The sequence below is a fragment of the Fundulus heteroclitus genome, chromosome 10, assembly GCF_011125445.2.
Source record: "Fundulus heteroclitus isolate FHET01 chromosome 10, MU-UCD_Fhet_4.1, whole genome shotgun sequence".
Lineage (NCBI taxonomy): Eukaryota > Metazoa > Chordata > Actinopteri > Cyprinodontiformes > Fundulidae > Fundulus > Fundulus heteroclitus.
The window spans coordinates 22,329,665-22,347,266 of NC_046370.1; the positions used below are offsets into that span (position 1 = coordinate 22,329,665).

The 17,602-nt window shown below is 38.1% G+C and overlaps 1 protein-coding gene across 1 annotated transcript in view; it reads right to left on the minus strand.

Moving 5' to 3' along the window:
- Positions 1–17,602, minus strand: part of ca10a (carbonic anhydrase Xa) — a 365,114-nt gene that overhangs the window by 212,374 nt on the left and 135,138 nt on the right. The window contains exon 3 of the mRNA XM_036142346.1: positions 6,161–6,303. Coding sequence (XP_035998239.1) covers positions 6,161–6,303 — 143 coding nt within the window. The remainder of the gene's footprint in view (positions 1–6,160; positions 6,304–17,602) is intronic.

Below are 17,602 nucleotides of genomic sequence, written 5' to 3' on the forward strand. Positions count from 1 at the left end.
GGTACATGTCCAGTGTCATTGGTCTTCAGCAATAATTTAACGATGGATTAGAAGCAGGCTGAATTTTGCAAGCCGGTTTTTATTCTGTTTATGAGGTCAGAGTCACGTAGCGCTTAAGTTCTGCGGTTGGTGCAGGTTGACTTGTTTGGGCGTCTGATGGGTCTTTTAATGGGTTTGGTTGCCACAAAGGAAAATAAATGAATTATGAGTGTAAAATGAGTTCATGTCATGTTTTCACAGGAGAAATTTGGTAGTGGGGGCATGAGGGAGGGTTGTGGAGGTGTTGCGGTGAATCAAGTCATGTCATTTCACATATGGTTGAGTAAATGCAAGGTTTAATGTTGCATTCGCCGTATCCAATCCAAAAAGGCATTATTTTAAAACATGTTAAAGGAAGGCTCTTAGAAGGGATGTTTTTGGATGTAAGGGGGTGTTGGCAGGTTTTGAGTAGCCGTCTTACCCAGGGTAGTTTTCCACTCTCAGCTTGGACAAAGAGAGGAACATTCTGAGTACTATTACTGCCTAAACTGGTGTACATTTCTTAAATAGTTCTTATATTCCATCCATCCATATGTCCATTTGCACCTTTTTGAAATCCTGAACACCACAAGATATCGTATGAGCTCTATTACAGAAGCCTGGATTTGAAGATAATATTACAAGGACTTAAGTGGCCAAAACAGGTTTCAGAAATGACTCCGGAAGCTTGAAATGAGCAGGGAAAGAACCTGGCTCCGACCAACTTCACACAACGTTACACTATGAAGCAGCCGTGAGCAGAAGGAGCTCCAGCAACCGATTAGCCGGTTTCGGGCGATCCTGACAAGAGGGGGAAACATAAGAACGCGGCTGTTCCCTCGCTTTAACACTACAGCTGTTTTCTAAGAGCCCAATGTTTGCTGCTGAACTTGACGTTACCTGTAACGATTCAGACACATGGCTGACGATAGCACGGGGAGGCATCGGATCAAACTGTCTGCTTGTGAGATATACTCATCCGGTTGATCAAGGCTGCAGAACAATATGTTAAACAACACAGGGGTAGGAAAAGGAAATGCAATAAGAAAGGCTGTCAGAGCTTCTGGCAACAGACAGTTATGAAGCATGACTGAACATGGAATTGTGACTGTTAGCAAGGCTGGATCAATCTCTCATTACTGCTGTGACAAAACCTGGAGATTGTAGCACAGCTGCAAATGTTAAGAATGTTTCTGAATTCTTAGTTTTTCGAGGTAATGAAAAAGGGACAAAATAAAATGACTCTGGTTTCACCGGCACTGAGATTTAAAGGAAGCACTTCACTATGAAAAAGGTCCAGAAACCCGCCTTTCCCACCAGTGAGGCTTCAGAGTGATTAAACACATTAAAATCTCTTCAAGTAATTGCAGCTCATCTATGGCAGAGTAAATATTCAATTAATAGTGCCTTTTTAATAACTGTGATTTCTTCAATCCATTGCATTGAGTCTTACACTTCTCCGTGTCGTTAATTAAAATTTCTCTTTGGAGGTCAATTTAATTCCCTTTAACTGTTCATTAGCCATAATACGGAGCGGCACAGAAATCCATTAAAAGCAGTGTTCATCTTCCCTGAGCCATGTTCATGATTGTGTTGTGTATTGGCGGATGATGGGAAGGGGGCTGGGGAGGGTTAATCTTTTCCTCGGCTTCCCCCTGGAGCGAAAAGTGGGCTTAAGCCCTCCCTGTGTCGAAGTGGCGAGTTGAGACATAGCGAGCCTGAGCGGAAGCTCTTTACCGGTCTCTGTAGCGTGTTTGGCCAAGGCTGACTGGCTGCCAAACAGCCAGAGACAGAGCAGAGATGAATCAGCACTGACAAGGTGAAGCCGGCTTGGTGTTCGCTGGCTGACAGCTCAGGTGCTCAGAGAGATGGAGAGACAACAGATTACATTTAGGCCACTGCAGGGAAAGGAGGCGGAGATAAAGGAAAACAGGAAGGAGGACACAGTCCAAAATGGAATTTAAACCCAGGACATGTTTCTTATAGATAGGTGCGATCGTTGGCCTTTTATACGTGCGAGTGTCACTGTGAGCTGTTCTTCGTCAAGGTTACTATGATTCAGCGCCACAGAAGAGCAGTAAATAACAGGGTTTCAAACTAGGCGTGGTGAAATTATGGATCAGTTGACACGACTCCATCAGAAAAAAAAAGCCTAATAAGCCATCATGGGCAAGAAGCTTATCACAACCTGTGTTAATATTTTACATTGTGATGGACAGGCCACCTGTCTAGGGTGTACCCCGCCTCTCAGATGGGCACCAGCCCCCTCTCCAGCGATCCTGCATGGATAAGCGGTTATAGAAAATTGATGGATGGATTAATATTTTACAAATGACCTTCAGTTGTTGTATCAAACATCCCTTTTAGGGATTTGAATCATAACTCCGGTGGAGCTGACCAGTAGAAATATTTCCCTTACAGGACATTACATATGTGTCACTTACAGATGCAAAGAGACCTAATTCATTTGTGAAAACAATGTTACGTTCTTTTGTGACTGTTGTAGCGGTACTCCTTTTTTTTTGTTGGACTGAACTATGTACAGTCTGGTGGATGTGATCAGAAAAAGTTTATTTCAGTGACAGGCAATCATCACGTTCATCCTGAAGAAGATCTTGTGTTTTTATTGCTTTTCATTAAAGTGCCATGACAGAAGAAGATACTATCTCAAGCACTCCACACCCAGGTCATGCAAGAACGCTTGTCGATGATGACACAAAAAAGAAGGACTGCAGAGTGTTAGAAAATATAGTAACGGTGATGTCAGCTGTGATATGTGCCCATTTTCTTTTTCCCTCCCTTTGTAATTTGTGCTTCCTAAACTCAGAGAGCTCTAACATTCTTAGTAATATATTTTGCGTTCGGTGTGAACATGCATTGCCATGAGACTCTAGCCAACTGATGAAATATACATCAGTGTCCACTTGAAATACTTGAAATATATTAACCAACAATTATTGCTCTCCAAACAGTCTTAGCAATATTTGTATTGCGTACACAGATATTGCAATGATGATATATTTGTGATATATTGTGTAGCCTTAAAAAGTACCGCACTAGGATTTATGTGGATCATTATACTCTAGTGAATATACAGTTGTGCTAAATAAATCAGTAAAACTTGGTTTACTCGTGCAGCTTGAGACAATTATAAAACTTCCCCCTTTGGTTATTAAGGACCCACCATTTGTAACGCTGCTACGCAAAACGGTGAAAAACCAAGCAGGGTGTCCAAATTACCCCTGGTGTTGTTGCTGTAGAACCGATTGTGAGAGCGGTAATGGGGAGTTAAAGTAGAGTGGTGTATTTAAAGGCTGATCACACTGTAAGTAGCAAGTTGTTATTTTCAAGTAGGGGATTTACTGTTTAGATAAAATGCTTCATTGTTTGTTATGCTAACGACACACCAATGGATATTTCCCTGCACCGCTCCAGTGCTTGTTGAGATATTTGCGACTTCACCTACAGCACAATTGGATGAAGCTTCACTTGTGGCCTCAACAAGTCTACTGAACATGCACACGGAATGATAAGGAGGTCCCCAAATTTAGATGTAGAAATGCATAAGGTGTCTAAACCATATTTCACACATTAAAATCTTGGGAGTCTTTTTGATAAAATATTTGTCTCATATGGTTTTAAAGGGTCTATTATTAATCTATTAGTAATTACACTGGGATATTTTAATCATTGATTGAGTAACCAAAAAAAAAAAAAAACATGAAATCTAAATAGGTAGATCGTATGGTGAATTTAAGATAAATACAAAGTGCTGTTAGCTTGGTAAAGATTGAACTGTATACAAAGTATTGCCAAGACCTTACTTTCTTTGAAACTCAAACATAAGATTTTGCATAAGAGTTTAAAAAAGAAAAGAAAAAAAAAAGAATTTAATTAGAGGAAGGCATTTTAAGTGCAACAGTTTTTGAAGAAGACACCCTTAGATAAACTGACAAGACATGCCTTGATCTTGTTCCGGGTCTTGCGTCAACTCGAAGAACGAAGAAGGCTGGGTCTCAACCTCGCGTTTCTCTGCTTGCCAAAGGGAGATGTGGCACTGCACCAAGGTCACCTCCGAGGTGTGACAACAGCGCTAGATGTCACCGGGAACAGGTGTTGGATGTTCTGTGGTACCTTTCTATAGAATTCTACATCAAATTGTAACAAATTTTAAGAGCAATCATGCTGGATGAGCGTCTCATCCAGATGAATCATCCATATATATATATATATATATATATATATATATATATATATATATATATATATATATATATATATATATATATATATATATATGCAGTGATCTTGCATATATATATATGGTGTCATCTTCAAGATGATACCAGAACCCAAGCCCAGTCGTCTGTGGTGTTAAGATATGTTTTTGTTATCCCTTTTACAGTATAAAGGTTGATATTCCTCCATGTTTAATCCATGTTCATGAAAGGCTTTATTTACGTGTAAGAATGCTAGTCTGGAAGTCAGGCACATAATCAAAACAAAGCAGCATGAGCTCAATGGAATAAAGTAGATTGAAAAAAAAAGAGGGATAAGTTAGGAGACCAAACGGGAAGGTTTCTTTTAACTACAAATGTCAGCCCTGTGTTTAGGGTGCTCCTTCAAGTTGGATTTATGTCTGAACATTAATAGACAACAGTGTATTTAAAAATGAGCCCTGCTGTGCTCAGGCTCCTGCATTTTCTTTTCTGAATGTGGTGAACAAATAATTTAGACAGCAACTCAGTTTAGTGAACATATTGCTATGCATTACAGCATCAGCAAATAATTCCAAGGCTGCGTGGTCACCTTTTCAAAGAATGATGGAAAGAGAAGCAGAGGGAAAGTCATGCTTTATACCTTTCTATGTGTCTATATGACAATTACCGTTAAAAAAATGGGAAGGGCAGAGAAATGATCAGTTACAAACCAAAGCCGACACATGAGACCGCAGCGTAGACAGTTCAATTAGCAATTACCGACATAAAACAATTTAAAATAATTGCATTTCTCATCTGAATTCTGGTTTTCTGGTGTGTGTTTTTGACTAGCTAACATGAACTTTTTAAATGTCAGACCACTGCTGCCGTGGCCCTGCAGAGACAATATTACAAATTCTAATGTCTCCAAGCTGTTGCTCACTGCTGAGATCCCGAACAAATCAGCAAATGATCTAATCTGATGAGGACACTTTCAAGGTGGTTACATTGAGACGTAAACGCTGCATTTGCCTCTGACTTACTAATGCAGTCAGAAAACCTTAAAACCGCAACTCTGGATGCAACACCGGGCAGCTCATCTCAGAGTGCAGTCCTTGAAGGAGAAAGCACAGTTTAATTCTTGCCTCACTCAAGTCAGAAACTCCGAGTTTACTGGTTTAATCAGAGATTTTCACTCAAATGAATTCTTAAAAATGCAAAGTTCCTTAATGAGACCAAAAAACTGATCAAATAGCAGCCCAAGGACTCAGCAAGGGTCTGTTCTGAGAGCTGTTAAATGAAGCAAGCTTACAGCTGCAATGTGCCATGGGTGGTTATCTGCACTGTGTCCTATACATTCTAATGTTGCTCAGGGCCAAGCTTGAGCTGGAAGACAAACATAAACTGCTCATAACATTAATCTCAGCATGCAAGTGTGCACTTTGGAAGGCAGCCCATCTGTGGAGGCTCCCCAATTAGCTGTTGTCATATGGCCCACAATGGAACGGATTTCTGTCTTTGGAGCTTCACTTTACAGGAGAAAATAATACACACTATGCTCAACTAATCTGCTGTTAGGCTGCAGGATTCCATCTGCAAAGCCCTTAGGATCAACTTTAAGCTTTCCCCTCAACCGGAGCACAACTACTGCCTGCTCTTAAATAGGTGAATTGTGTCATAGTTTATCTCCAAAGGGAGCGCTGTTTAGACAAACAGCTCACATTGTCTGCCGGCACAAAACAGAAGTCAAGCCCATCAATCTCGGCTTCACAACTGATCAAACCACAATGGCTGTGAAACGGTAACCGACGCAACAGCATGAGGAAAAAGCGTATGGCGCCACGTCCGAGAGGACAAATAACACAGAACAGCAGCGGCAGAAGGCAGAGCATTCATCAAACGGACAGCAGAGATAGCGCTCGGCTTTGCATTCATGCGTTTACCTTGCGTCCGCCTGTGTTCAGCTTTATGGGGTTGAGGAAGGGGTCGAAGATCATGTGGCTGGTTTCGATGTTGACCGGTGACTGCCTCTTCCCAACGGAGCACAGGTTCCAGGCAGAGTTTACCAGCCCCCAGAAAGACGGCACTGCAAGACAGAAAAAAAAAGACACATGAAAAAGATGAGCACTTGGGACAGCAAGAGAGGAGCATGCCCCATTCAGAGGGTGGATTCTGTACTTTTTTTCTTTTATTACATCTCACACTACTTGAATCGCAACGGATGGTATAGTATTTAGCTCACATTAGGCTTTAATAGCAATTTGTAAGCATTTACAAAAATCCATACCTGTAACAGTTGATCAAAACAGGATCTAAATCCTATTTAGTGGCACACATGGACATTTTCAGCACCACCTCGAAGTCTTTAAGAAGCACAAGGGATGCGTCGCACGCATCATCTTTATTTTGCTTTTAAATGTTTTATATCACCGAATCAATAGAAATATCACACAATCATAAAAAAGTTTTCAAATAATGTACTTGAGGGGAAAAGTTGTCCGACCCAACTTCACCCCATGTGAAAAAAGCAACTGTCTAGATTATTTGACGATGTCCTGGATGAGTCGATGATAATAATAATCATCTTTATTTGTTATGGAAAAAAATAAGTTTCAATAAAATTTGTCCACCGCATTTAAACAGTCTCCCAGGGAGCAATAGAATGCCGCCATACAGCGCCCAGGGAGCATTCTTGGGCTAAGGGTCTTGCTCAGTTCACTGCTCTAAGCACAAGGCCAGGGTCATTTTGGTAGGTCGCCCACTCCTGGGAAGGATTGCCACTGTTCCATATTTTCTCAAAGTGTAAATATTGGCTGTCACTGAAGCTTTAAAAATGGCTTTTTAACCATGTTGATCAGCATTCAGTCCTAAGCGGGGCATTTAAACCTAAATTCAGCATTCCAAACAAGATTGGGGTTAATCACAGTATATTTAATATTTAGCGAGGGAGGAGGTTAGCAATTACTTTTTGCACATAAGAAAAGTTTGGTTTAGATAGATTTGAATTACTGCATTATGTATTAACTTGTGTCCAACACTAAAACTTATTGTGACAGAAAGTGTCAAAATAAAGAAGCAAAAACAGGATTCAAATACCTTTTCTTTGCACTAGTGCAATATAAAAACATCACAAACACAACAGTGGCTCTTGCAATCAGTTCATCCATCCTTTTATCCATTGTCTATACCTGCTCTTAGTGCAGTGTAGCAGAGTCTTCAGCGGTCATTAGAGGGTAAAACACTTATAGAACCAATGCATATGGAAATACACAGAGAAAAAAATATAAAACTGATGCTATTTTGTTGAAAAATATCATACCTTTACTCAACTTTAATCATTTGTACAAACACTGCTATCACACCTGTATGGTTCTAAAAGTAAAGTATATTTTCAAGCTAAGCACTGACCCAATATTGGAACCTCCGCCTATGTGATGCACATATAGCACCCACTCACGTTGTGTCATCCCAGGCTGGGCTTTGAGGAGTGCTCTGCATTTGCTAGGCAGTCACACGATCCAGCTCCCAGGTCAAATGAGAAACCTGCCCAACTTTATCAAGTGCTAGTAATGCAGTCTAATGCGTCTACAAGCCATCTTCTTTGTCTAGGTTCCTCTCATGTTACTGTCTGTCAGACACTGTGTTCACTGCTTGACTGTGTGTGTGTGTGTGTGTGTGTGTGTGTGTGTGTGTGTGTGTGTGTGTGTGTGTGTGTGTGTGTGTGTGTGTGTGAGTGAGTGAGAGTATAACATAGGGCTGGGCGATAAATCGATTTAATCGATTAATTCGAATTTACAATTCTTTAAGATTTCATTTTTGGAAAATCTGGATTTTATTTTGCCAATACACTCATTGGGTTTCCATGAAGAGAACAGCATGTGATGCTGAATATATGTTTAGGCAAATGCATTGTCAAAATATTGTTAAGTAGAAACTTTTTTTAACATAATACTTCATGTACTTTTTTTTTTTTAACAAATGTTTTGTTATATTTTCATTGTTTATAATGGCAAGGCTGCCATCTTGTTTTACAAGCATGTTTCACAGCTTGTTTTTAGTTGCACTTTGAATTCAGGTCAACTCCCTGACGAAATGCTTGACATAAAAGCAAGGTTTTAAAGTAATTTCTTTTATTTCTTTTTATGAAACAAAAAGGAGGAAAAAAAAAATCGATTAATCGGATTTGGTATGATAAAATCGGAGATTTATTTTTTTATCCATATCGCCCAGCCCTAGTATAACAGCAATTATACAATAAAAATATATAAAACAGATATAACAACACAATAAAACAAACTAGAGTGTAGATGAGCATTAAAGTGGTGTCAAAGGCTAAGGCAAAAAAATACTTTTAAGAAGTTATTTAAACCCTTAGAGAGAGGAATACTGTCTAATTCGCAGTGGCAGGTTATTCCACATCTTAGAAGCTGAAAGTGAAACCTTTCTAACCTAATCATTGGTCTTTGGAGCTCTGACGGTTACACAAAATTATGTCATAAAGACAGTTAAAAAATACCCAGCGCTTTTGTAGAGAAGTGTCGTTGGACGTTATCTTTATAAGCCAATTATCTTAGTATAATACTATCTTAAACTTATTTGGCCAGAGATATTTCGCTGTTTGAAAAAGTCGAGATCCTGTGCCATTAGATTTGTCCCAGAAGACCTTACTGAGATTCTGAACGACGTTCAGTGTGTCTGGCTTGTTTCGCTTGAAGACATAGGTTGTCTTGAACTGGGTTCAAACATTTTCCGGTGTCGCATATACTTTGCTGAGAGAATCCTAAGAAAGTCCTTCTCGTGAGCTTGAATCGTGGTTAGTGACCGCTGATTTAACTCCTTAATGTCCAAAGATGATAAAAGCTTGAAGAAATGTTGCATTTCCTAAAAAAATATGCAATGTGACAAACATTGGGCTAAAATTAACATGGCTTAACATTAGCTAAAGAATGCAATTTTTTTTTCCAGTAATGAGTGCATCCGCAGCTTATCTTCTTTTCTTCATCCTTAATCGCCTCTCAGAATATGAATCAGACAAAGGAGCTAAGCTACAACTTGCTTTTCATTCTCCGCTGGACTGTTATCTCTGTCACATGTTTAGGAAGGGATTCTGATGTGATCCGATGTTCTACAGCCTTTCATCTTACTCCTTACAGTGAGACATATTAGGATTTTCCAATGGTGAGCGAACAAAGTGTGATGTGTACAAGCCTTGCATGATTTAAGTCAATGCCAGCATTGGTAAAGTGATACAACATCTCAGGCTATAATTCCCTTATCTAAAACTTGGCCACCAGGACAGAGTATTCTATACAATTCCAGGGACAGAGGCAGCTTCTCATCAGCCTCAACAACTGCAAGACACAGATTTTAGCTGCAATTTCTGCTTTGGCCCTCAGCTGCATTCCCCCTTTAGAAAGACTGAGATGACTCACTGGAATGCAAATTCCCCTGAGAGTTCCAACAAAAGGAGAGATAATTTCAAAATATGCAAATACATGATGAATCAGAGGGAATCTGACACAGCGCAGCGTGAATTTAGAGCTAAAGGCTCAGGAAGTCAACAAGTCCTCCAGATCCTGAGCCACAGTGTTTGTTTGCCGCGCTTGTCGGCAAGCTCTGCAGAGAAAAACACCAACTCCCTGTTCAGATAAAAGCACGGAGTCAAGAGAAGTGAAGTGCTGGTGTATTCATCTCTCCCTCTGCGAACATGTTGTTAGCTTGGGGTGGATGCACATTTAATGGAGTTTTCTTCAATAACTAAACACTGACAAAGACCGAAACAGACATTTGTCAAAGGGTAATACATAATACACAGTGCACATGGTCCTTTGTTTTTGTCATGCAAAATTTACACCACGGTACACAATCTCAGAAGTTTATTTTGACACTTTTAATGTGATATGCATCCTCTATTAGTCGCCAAGACAAAGACAGGCAAATCTGTTATTGGGAAAGAGTGGAAGGCTGGCTGCACAAATGTGCACCTGCTTAATATATTACACTGAAGTATCATAAATAAAATTTAGCTGTCTCAGAACGGATTTCTTTACACTTCACACTTAACTATTTTTCTCACTGCTGAGTTCTCCTACTGTTCCCCAACTTTGCATTGTTTGTTGTTATTTACAACTTTTAACCTAAACTTTGTTCTTTGTCTTCTTTCTCTTTTATAGTAGGTACACCTGGTCTGGCATTCTGTTGGTCGTGACACCATCCAGGGGAGGCAGATCATCTGCCATTCCCTTATAGCATAGAATGGATTCCTGGATTAAGTGTGTGCTTCTGTGCTTCTTTGCTTTTTTCTTTTGTGTCTCTGCTCTGTCTTCTCTAACCCCCAGTCGGTCGAGGCAGATTACCGTTCACTCTGAGCCTGGTTCTGCTGGAGGTTTTTCCTTCCTGTTAATGGGGAGTTTTCCTCTCCACTGTCGCTTCATACTTGTTCAGTATGAGGGATTGCTGCAAAGCCATGGACAATGCAGATGACTGTCCACTGTGGCTCTATGCTCTTTCAGGAGGAGTGAATGCTGCTTGTCAGAGACTTGATGCAATCTGCTGGGTTTCCTTAGATAGGGAACTTTTTGACCAATCTGTCTGGGTAATATGATTGAATTTTACTTTGTAAAGTGCCTTAATATAACATCTGTTGTGAATTAATTCAATATAGATAAAATTAAATTAAACTGAATTTAACTTTTTTTATTTACACCCTTTACCAACCTTTTAACAAAAACATAGTTTATATTGAGGTTAGAACGGATCAAAAGGAACAAAGTCAATAAAAGTCTCTCTCAGGAGAAAGGCACTATAAGTTATTTTAGAACTAGGGAGAAAAAGAAGAGCAGGTGAAAAAACTAAGGTTCTTTAAAATAAAAATAAAAAATGTAGTTGATTATTTTGAAAATTATTCTTCATTAGGTTTGGAAAAAACTGGATTCATTGCACTCTGAGAACAGGAACTTACCTTGGACATAACTATTTCCCTTAACCCCCTTTGGTTGAAACTTTGTCCAAAATAAACAACAAAGTATTTATCTAAAGGTAAGATATTATGTAAAAAAAAAAATTAGTGTATTTCCACAATTTTGTAAAAAAAAAAAAAAAAAAATACAAAAATAGAACTACATTCTAAAATAGATCAGTCTAGTACAAAGTAATAGTTACATTGAAATATATTTTTTTGTCCAATTAAAGCATGCTGACATTTGAGAGCTACTCTTTACAAAAAGTGAGACTTTCTATGATGTTTTGGTAAAAATGCATTCCGTAAAGTCCGATTGATTTCTGCATTAGTTGCTCAGAGATAACCCAAGGTTTAAATTGCAAATTGTTGCACATATTTGCTGTGATACTGAATGATACAGACACTACTGAGTGAGCACCAAATCATGCACATCATGAGTTTTTGATCTGCATTTCTGTCTTAGAAGGCAAAACGTTCCAACACTGACTTTAGGGGTTTTGCTGGTACTTTTGTTGTTGCTGTTTTTGCTGCAAGTTCTGAACATTTCTCCAAATCTCCATTTTGTTGCGTTTTAGATTGGATCATTTCATGCCCAACATTTCCAGTTTCACAACTAATTTGTTCAAACCATACATCGATTAATAACCTAAACAGGTTTCTGCTATCCTCTTTTTGCCATTTTTCTGGATCTGACTTTTCAAGACAAGCTTGCACAATGCGGGTTCAGCCTTCGAAGGCAGCAGAACTGCAATAGTGAAAAGAAAAGACTCTATTTAGGAGTTATCCAAGAGGACAGTGGCAACACTAATGTAGATGCAGAAAATTGTGCTCTTTATTTGTTTAGATCTACATGTGAAATCATTTTCCTGTGTTCTTCATACATCTAGATCAAGGGTCTGCAACCTTTACAATCCAAAGAGCCACTTTTATCTTCAGACAAGCTTAATAAAATGTTTAGAGCCACAAATGTTACGAACCTTTTAAAAAAGACAACTTTTTTGATAAATATGTGCTACAGTCATAGTCAATGCACTATAATATAGGCACCAATGAAAATTATTTGTAAGATTACAACCATTAGATAGGAAATAACCATTATTAAGCTCATATGTCTATTAAAATTATGTGCTAATCTAAAATGTTGGGTTTTCATTAGCTGTGAGTGGAAAATCATTATAAATAACATAAATGAAACCTTGAAAACATCATTCTTGGTTTAATTAATCAATGTAAAGGGTTTCATTTAGTGAATTCAGTTACTGAAATAAATTATCTTTTCAACATTATTCTGATTTATAGAGGACATATTTAAGAAATACCATTTTATTTCTATTTTACGATTTTATAAAAAGAAAAACATTTGCAAAAAGAGGATGGATATGTTTACTTAAAAGGAAGTTCAACAACATATAATTTTTGTTTCCAACCCCAATTTCATTCTTTCCATCTGGCAAGCATATTTGTTTTTCAGTTGACTTGCACAGACTTATATTCAACTAAAATAAAAAAAGAAGTTTTGAAATTGTAAAAACATATAGTATTTAAAATTAACTCATCTTATATGTTCCAAAAATGTGCCATTTAAAATGTAATTAATGTGTGGCCAGACAGGATACTTATGGTGTAATTATTTCATTTCATCAGATAAAGCATAAGAACACGGTTCAGACAAGTTTTTTTTTTTTTTTTTTTTTTTTGGGGCAAAATCTTTGGCTGATATTTTGTTTAGTTTCTTTAGGAATAATGTCAAAAGTTGACCTTTTTAGGTGTTAATTAGCAAAGACCTTCAATGTTTATTGCATGTTTGCCTGAAGGTTATTTTTTATTTATCCAAACTAACTCGAGCATTCATGCCACACACTTAAATTATGTTTACACATACCATTTAGTAACAAGTCATAGCTCTAAAATTGCATTTCTGATTTTATCAAATTGTATTTGCTGTTTGCACGTCGACTTCAAGAAAAATAATACTGTGACACCCAGCTACGCTTTCAACTGTAATTTAACTGTGAACATGGATATGAAAAAGGGCATTTTGAAACAACCACCCAGATTCAACACTTTATGTGATATTTGGTCAATTAATCTTTAATCGAAGAGAATTCAACCCTAGAAAATCTTCATGCTAATTTGATAGAACGTATCAATTTTGAACAAAAGCAGCTCACTTGAGATGTGATCACAAAAGACTGGAGCAAAAATAATATCTCAATATTTTTAGGCTGAATGCTGATATCCAATATTAATCTCGATATGTTTTGCTTTTTTTATGAATCAAAGCTTTATCACAAATGTCTCACAGGCACATTGTAGATAAATATCAGAAAGAGATGAAAAATAAGCTACTGGAATACTTAAAAGTATAATTCTAACACAACATAGACCATCTCGATCTAAACAATATAGTCTCAATTTATATCTCTTTTAAAAACATCTCAATATTTTTAAAATCTCTGTATATTGCTGAACGCTACTACCATGTAGCAATATTTTGTATTTCATTTTTTATTTGGTGTTATTTGGTTTTATTGTTGCTTTTTGGGAAAATAACGATTTTCCTCAAAAAAAAAGTATGGCGCAGATCGGACTTTAACAAAATGTCATTGACTGAAAGGATGGTACTTTTATGAATATTAGGAGTTTTTTAAACAAAATGATAAATCCCTACGCCATGCACAGAGCTAACTTGGCAAGCCACATTGATATTATGTTGCACTCTGTGCTGCACTTTATCAATTTGGGTCTGCTCCAATCAAATCCACTCGGGAAAAGGAGGGACATTCAGCAGAACTTTCCGTGCTGATTGGGCTAAGTGATACCTAGTGCCTGCCTACCAAAGGTTGGTTTTAGCCAATCATGGTATCAAATGAAAATGTAAGCAGCAGGTGCCATGAGAAACCACATCAAGTTACGCTGGTTGGGGTTCACTTCGTTGGATAGTGACTCTTGTGACAATCATGGATTCTTACTAAACAGATATGACAGCAGCAGCTACACATGTATCCTCCTGTGCTGCCATGTTTATTTTGGTTCAGCTGTGGGCTTGGCACCTCCTGCTTTTGTCAGAGCTGTATGTCCCGCCTTAAACCATAATACTGAAACATGATTGGCCCGAACTGCTTGCTGGTTTGATCTCAAACAGTTGAGACAGGAGCGGGACAAGATGGATTCTTGTATGTTTATGAAAGCACAAATGCCACAAGAATTCATGAAAGTTGCAATCAACCTTAGAGAAAAACAAGCCCAAAGTTACTTATAATAGGCATACTATGCAACACTGAAGTTCACATGAAAACAGCTCATGGATTGTATGATGTTTTCAATCTGCTGAGAAAAAAGCCACACAAACGTAGCCTACTTGCACAGATTCTACAGCCGCTGGTATGACTACTTTTGGATGAGACACGATCTTATAAAAAATAAACTGAATACAAGATTTACATTATCAACAGTGTTAAAACAGAGCTGTAATAATAGCCAAAATAACAAATATGGCACTGGGTTTTGGACTGGAGTAAGACTTTGTGGATGTGAATATTTTCTGAGTTTCAAGTTTAAACCTGCCAGAGCAATCCCAAATAAACATCTACTTTCCAGTTTCTTTGGTTCTCACAATGACATTCAGATTACCTTTAAAGTACCACACTAAATTGTGAGTATGGATTCATGAAATAACTTGTTTGGGACAATGGGCTTTCAAGTCATTCCTATGTTAAGGTTTAACGAGGAGACTAAAATTAGTGTCTATCAGCCTGGGAAGTTTACCAAAGCAAAGAGGAACTAATTGACCTTAATTTTGTGTTTGCAATTAGCGGAGTACAACAACAAATTTGAGATCTGCAGTGAAACATGTTAAAGTATATGTGGGGTGAACTTATATTAGAAAATTCATGAAACATGCCGTCAGGTCTTGGTAATGACCAAAGCACAATTTATTTTGAATTATAAACTACAACATATCAAAGTGTTAAATAATACAAGTCACGTTTTTCCCTGCTAACCCTAATGTTCAGAAATAGCAGACTTTAGTGAGTCGGTTTTAAAAAGGTTCTGCAGCAGAACTTGGAGTTCTACGCTTTGGTTGTTCACGCATGCAGGTAAAAAACAACACTGTTTTTTTAGTACACTTTCCTGCTGAATCCAAAGGGCTGTATTGAAAACACAACAACACGATAGCTTGTTAGCTATCGTGTTGTTGTGTAAGAAAATAACAATTTTGATTAGTTAAGAGGAGATCTGAGATTGATTGATTTTATCAATAATATAACTTGCATCAATTACCATTTTCTACACTCAATTGTAGAAATTGGATCTTTATGGAGAAGTGAACTATTTAGTTTTGTATAGTAGTACAATGAGGCCGACATTTCCTGTTCCTTACGTTTGATTCCTGAAAGCGGTCCAAATGAACAGCAGTATAAAGCTTTACATACATATATATGTGGTACCACTGCTAATATAGCATTAAGACGCCACTAGCAACCCAGGACGTTTAACCCTCAGACTAAAGACTCCTCACCGGCAACCTCAGCACTTCTGTCATATATGAACAATCACCTGCTATTTAACAGAAGCAAATACAGCAAGACAAAATGGAAAAACTTTAACATGCTTTGAGTCATGATTTATTAAAAAGCATTAATGAATTAGGGAGTAACATTATTCATCAGGAATGGCGCTTGAAAGGAGAGAGAAAGAGAGAGAGCAGTCTTCTGAAGCAGAATCCTTCATGAAAATGACAGGAAATCCATGTGCAGAATGGGAAAAGGAGCGTGTGCGAATTGATCTATTATACCCATGCCCCCTTTGGTAAATGTACACATAATTATTAGCTGTTGATAGATTCCTGAATGCAGCAACGGCGGCAAGGGATATCACTCACTGCTGTAAAAGGCATAAGCGGCTTTGTCAATCTCCTCCTCCATCATTGATACCCGCATATTTCACTTAGAGTTCCTCACAAGTGTTGGAGCCACTTCTATTTCTTATTGGCAAGCAGCAAATGTGGACAGGGATATATGGTGTGGCCTTTTGGGGATGTCACACAGAGGTGATTCATAACGTGCATGGGAAAAGGGCAATTGATGGTGGGAGGTTTTTGCTTCATGGACAGCGTGCATCCATCTGTTTTCTTTAAACAATTTCGATTTCATGAATCAGGATATGGTTTGGATGTATCACAATCAATGCAAAACAAGGTTCTGAGCAGCACCCTCCACTTTCTCTCATAAAGTGCCACACTGTTTTCAGAGAGAAATCTCGAGCCCAGCGCTGAGAGATGGCTCCATCTTGGAGGCAACTCTCTGGTTCTCCATATGAAGGAATCCCTTTAATCAGCAGCTCGGAGAAGGCTCATGGAGAGAGACAATCGTTTCGGATGTCTAGAGGCGGATGTTTAAAATTCAGCTCTAGGTCAATTTAGCACTGTCACAACTCTCCTTGTTTTTTACAGGTTGCCTTTTTGTCTACTCCTACTTCTGTTTTGTTTAGTTTTCTTACCCTTGGACCCAAACTAGTGCATATTACTGTGTTTTCCTCAGCTATTAAGCAGTTAAACATTTTTGTGAATTACAAAACTAGTTATACTTCTTTATTTTACAGTCAGTGTGACTGGAATATAACAGAATCAGAATATCTCTTAAACCACAATAAGTAAGTTTTATAGCGTTAGGGTAGTGCCGGGTAGTACATGTGACTCATGAATGGAGGCCTCAGTCCTCAACTTGGCCGTTCGTGGATCGAGTCCTGGCCCGTGGATCTTTGCTACATGTCTTCTCCCTTTCTCTAAACCTCAATTCCTGTCAGCTTACTGTCAGTTAAAGCCACTAGTTCCACAAAATAAAAAAACAAATAATTACTAAGCTCCCTTCTGATGATAGATATTTATACTAGTCATACAACCACATTCTCTCACAGTAGACGACAATGATAAAAAATGATGGTAAGTCATCAGTTTTTAAAGCCAGTGTGAAACACCCCTCTGGCAGGTATGGGATGTCCTGCAGCAGATGGGTCAATGTCTGGCCCCCCAAAAAATTAGCACCAAGCAATCACATCTACAAAGGTGCCAAAATGACCAGCTTCCCTAAAAATGTCACTGTTAGCTCAACTTATAGTTGGCTTAGTTTAAGGCGAAAAAAAAAAAAGACCATTTAAAACATGGAGCTTTGACAAACACAAAAAAGTCTCAAATTGCACATGGAAGACCTCAGTCGACATTCAATCCAGGAATCTTGGATCGCTAATCACCACAACACAGTTTTACCTGCTACAGAGACATTAGAGGATAATCTGACCATATATAACATGATTTAAAAATCCTTTATCAATCCCAAAGGGAAATTAGCAGTGATCGTTCTGTAAAAATACTACACAATAGAAAGAACAAAAATTGCAATAAAGTTATGCAAAAAACATAGTA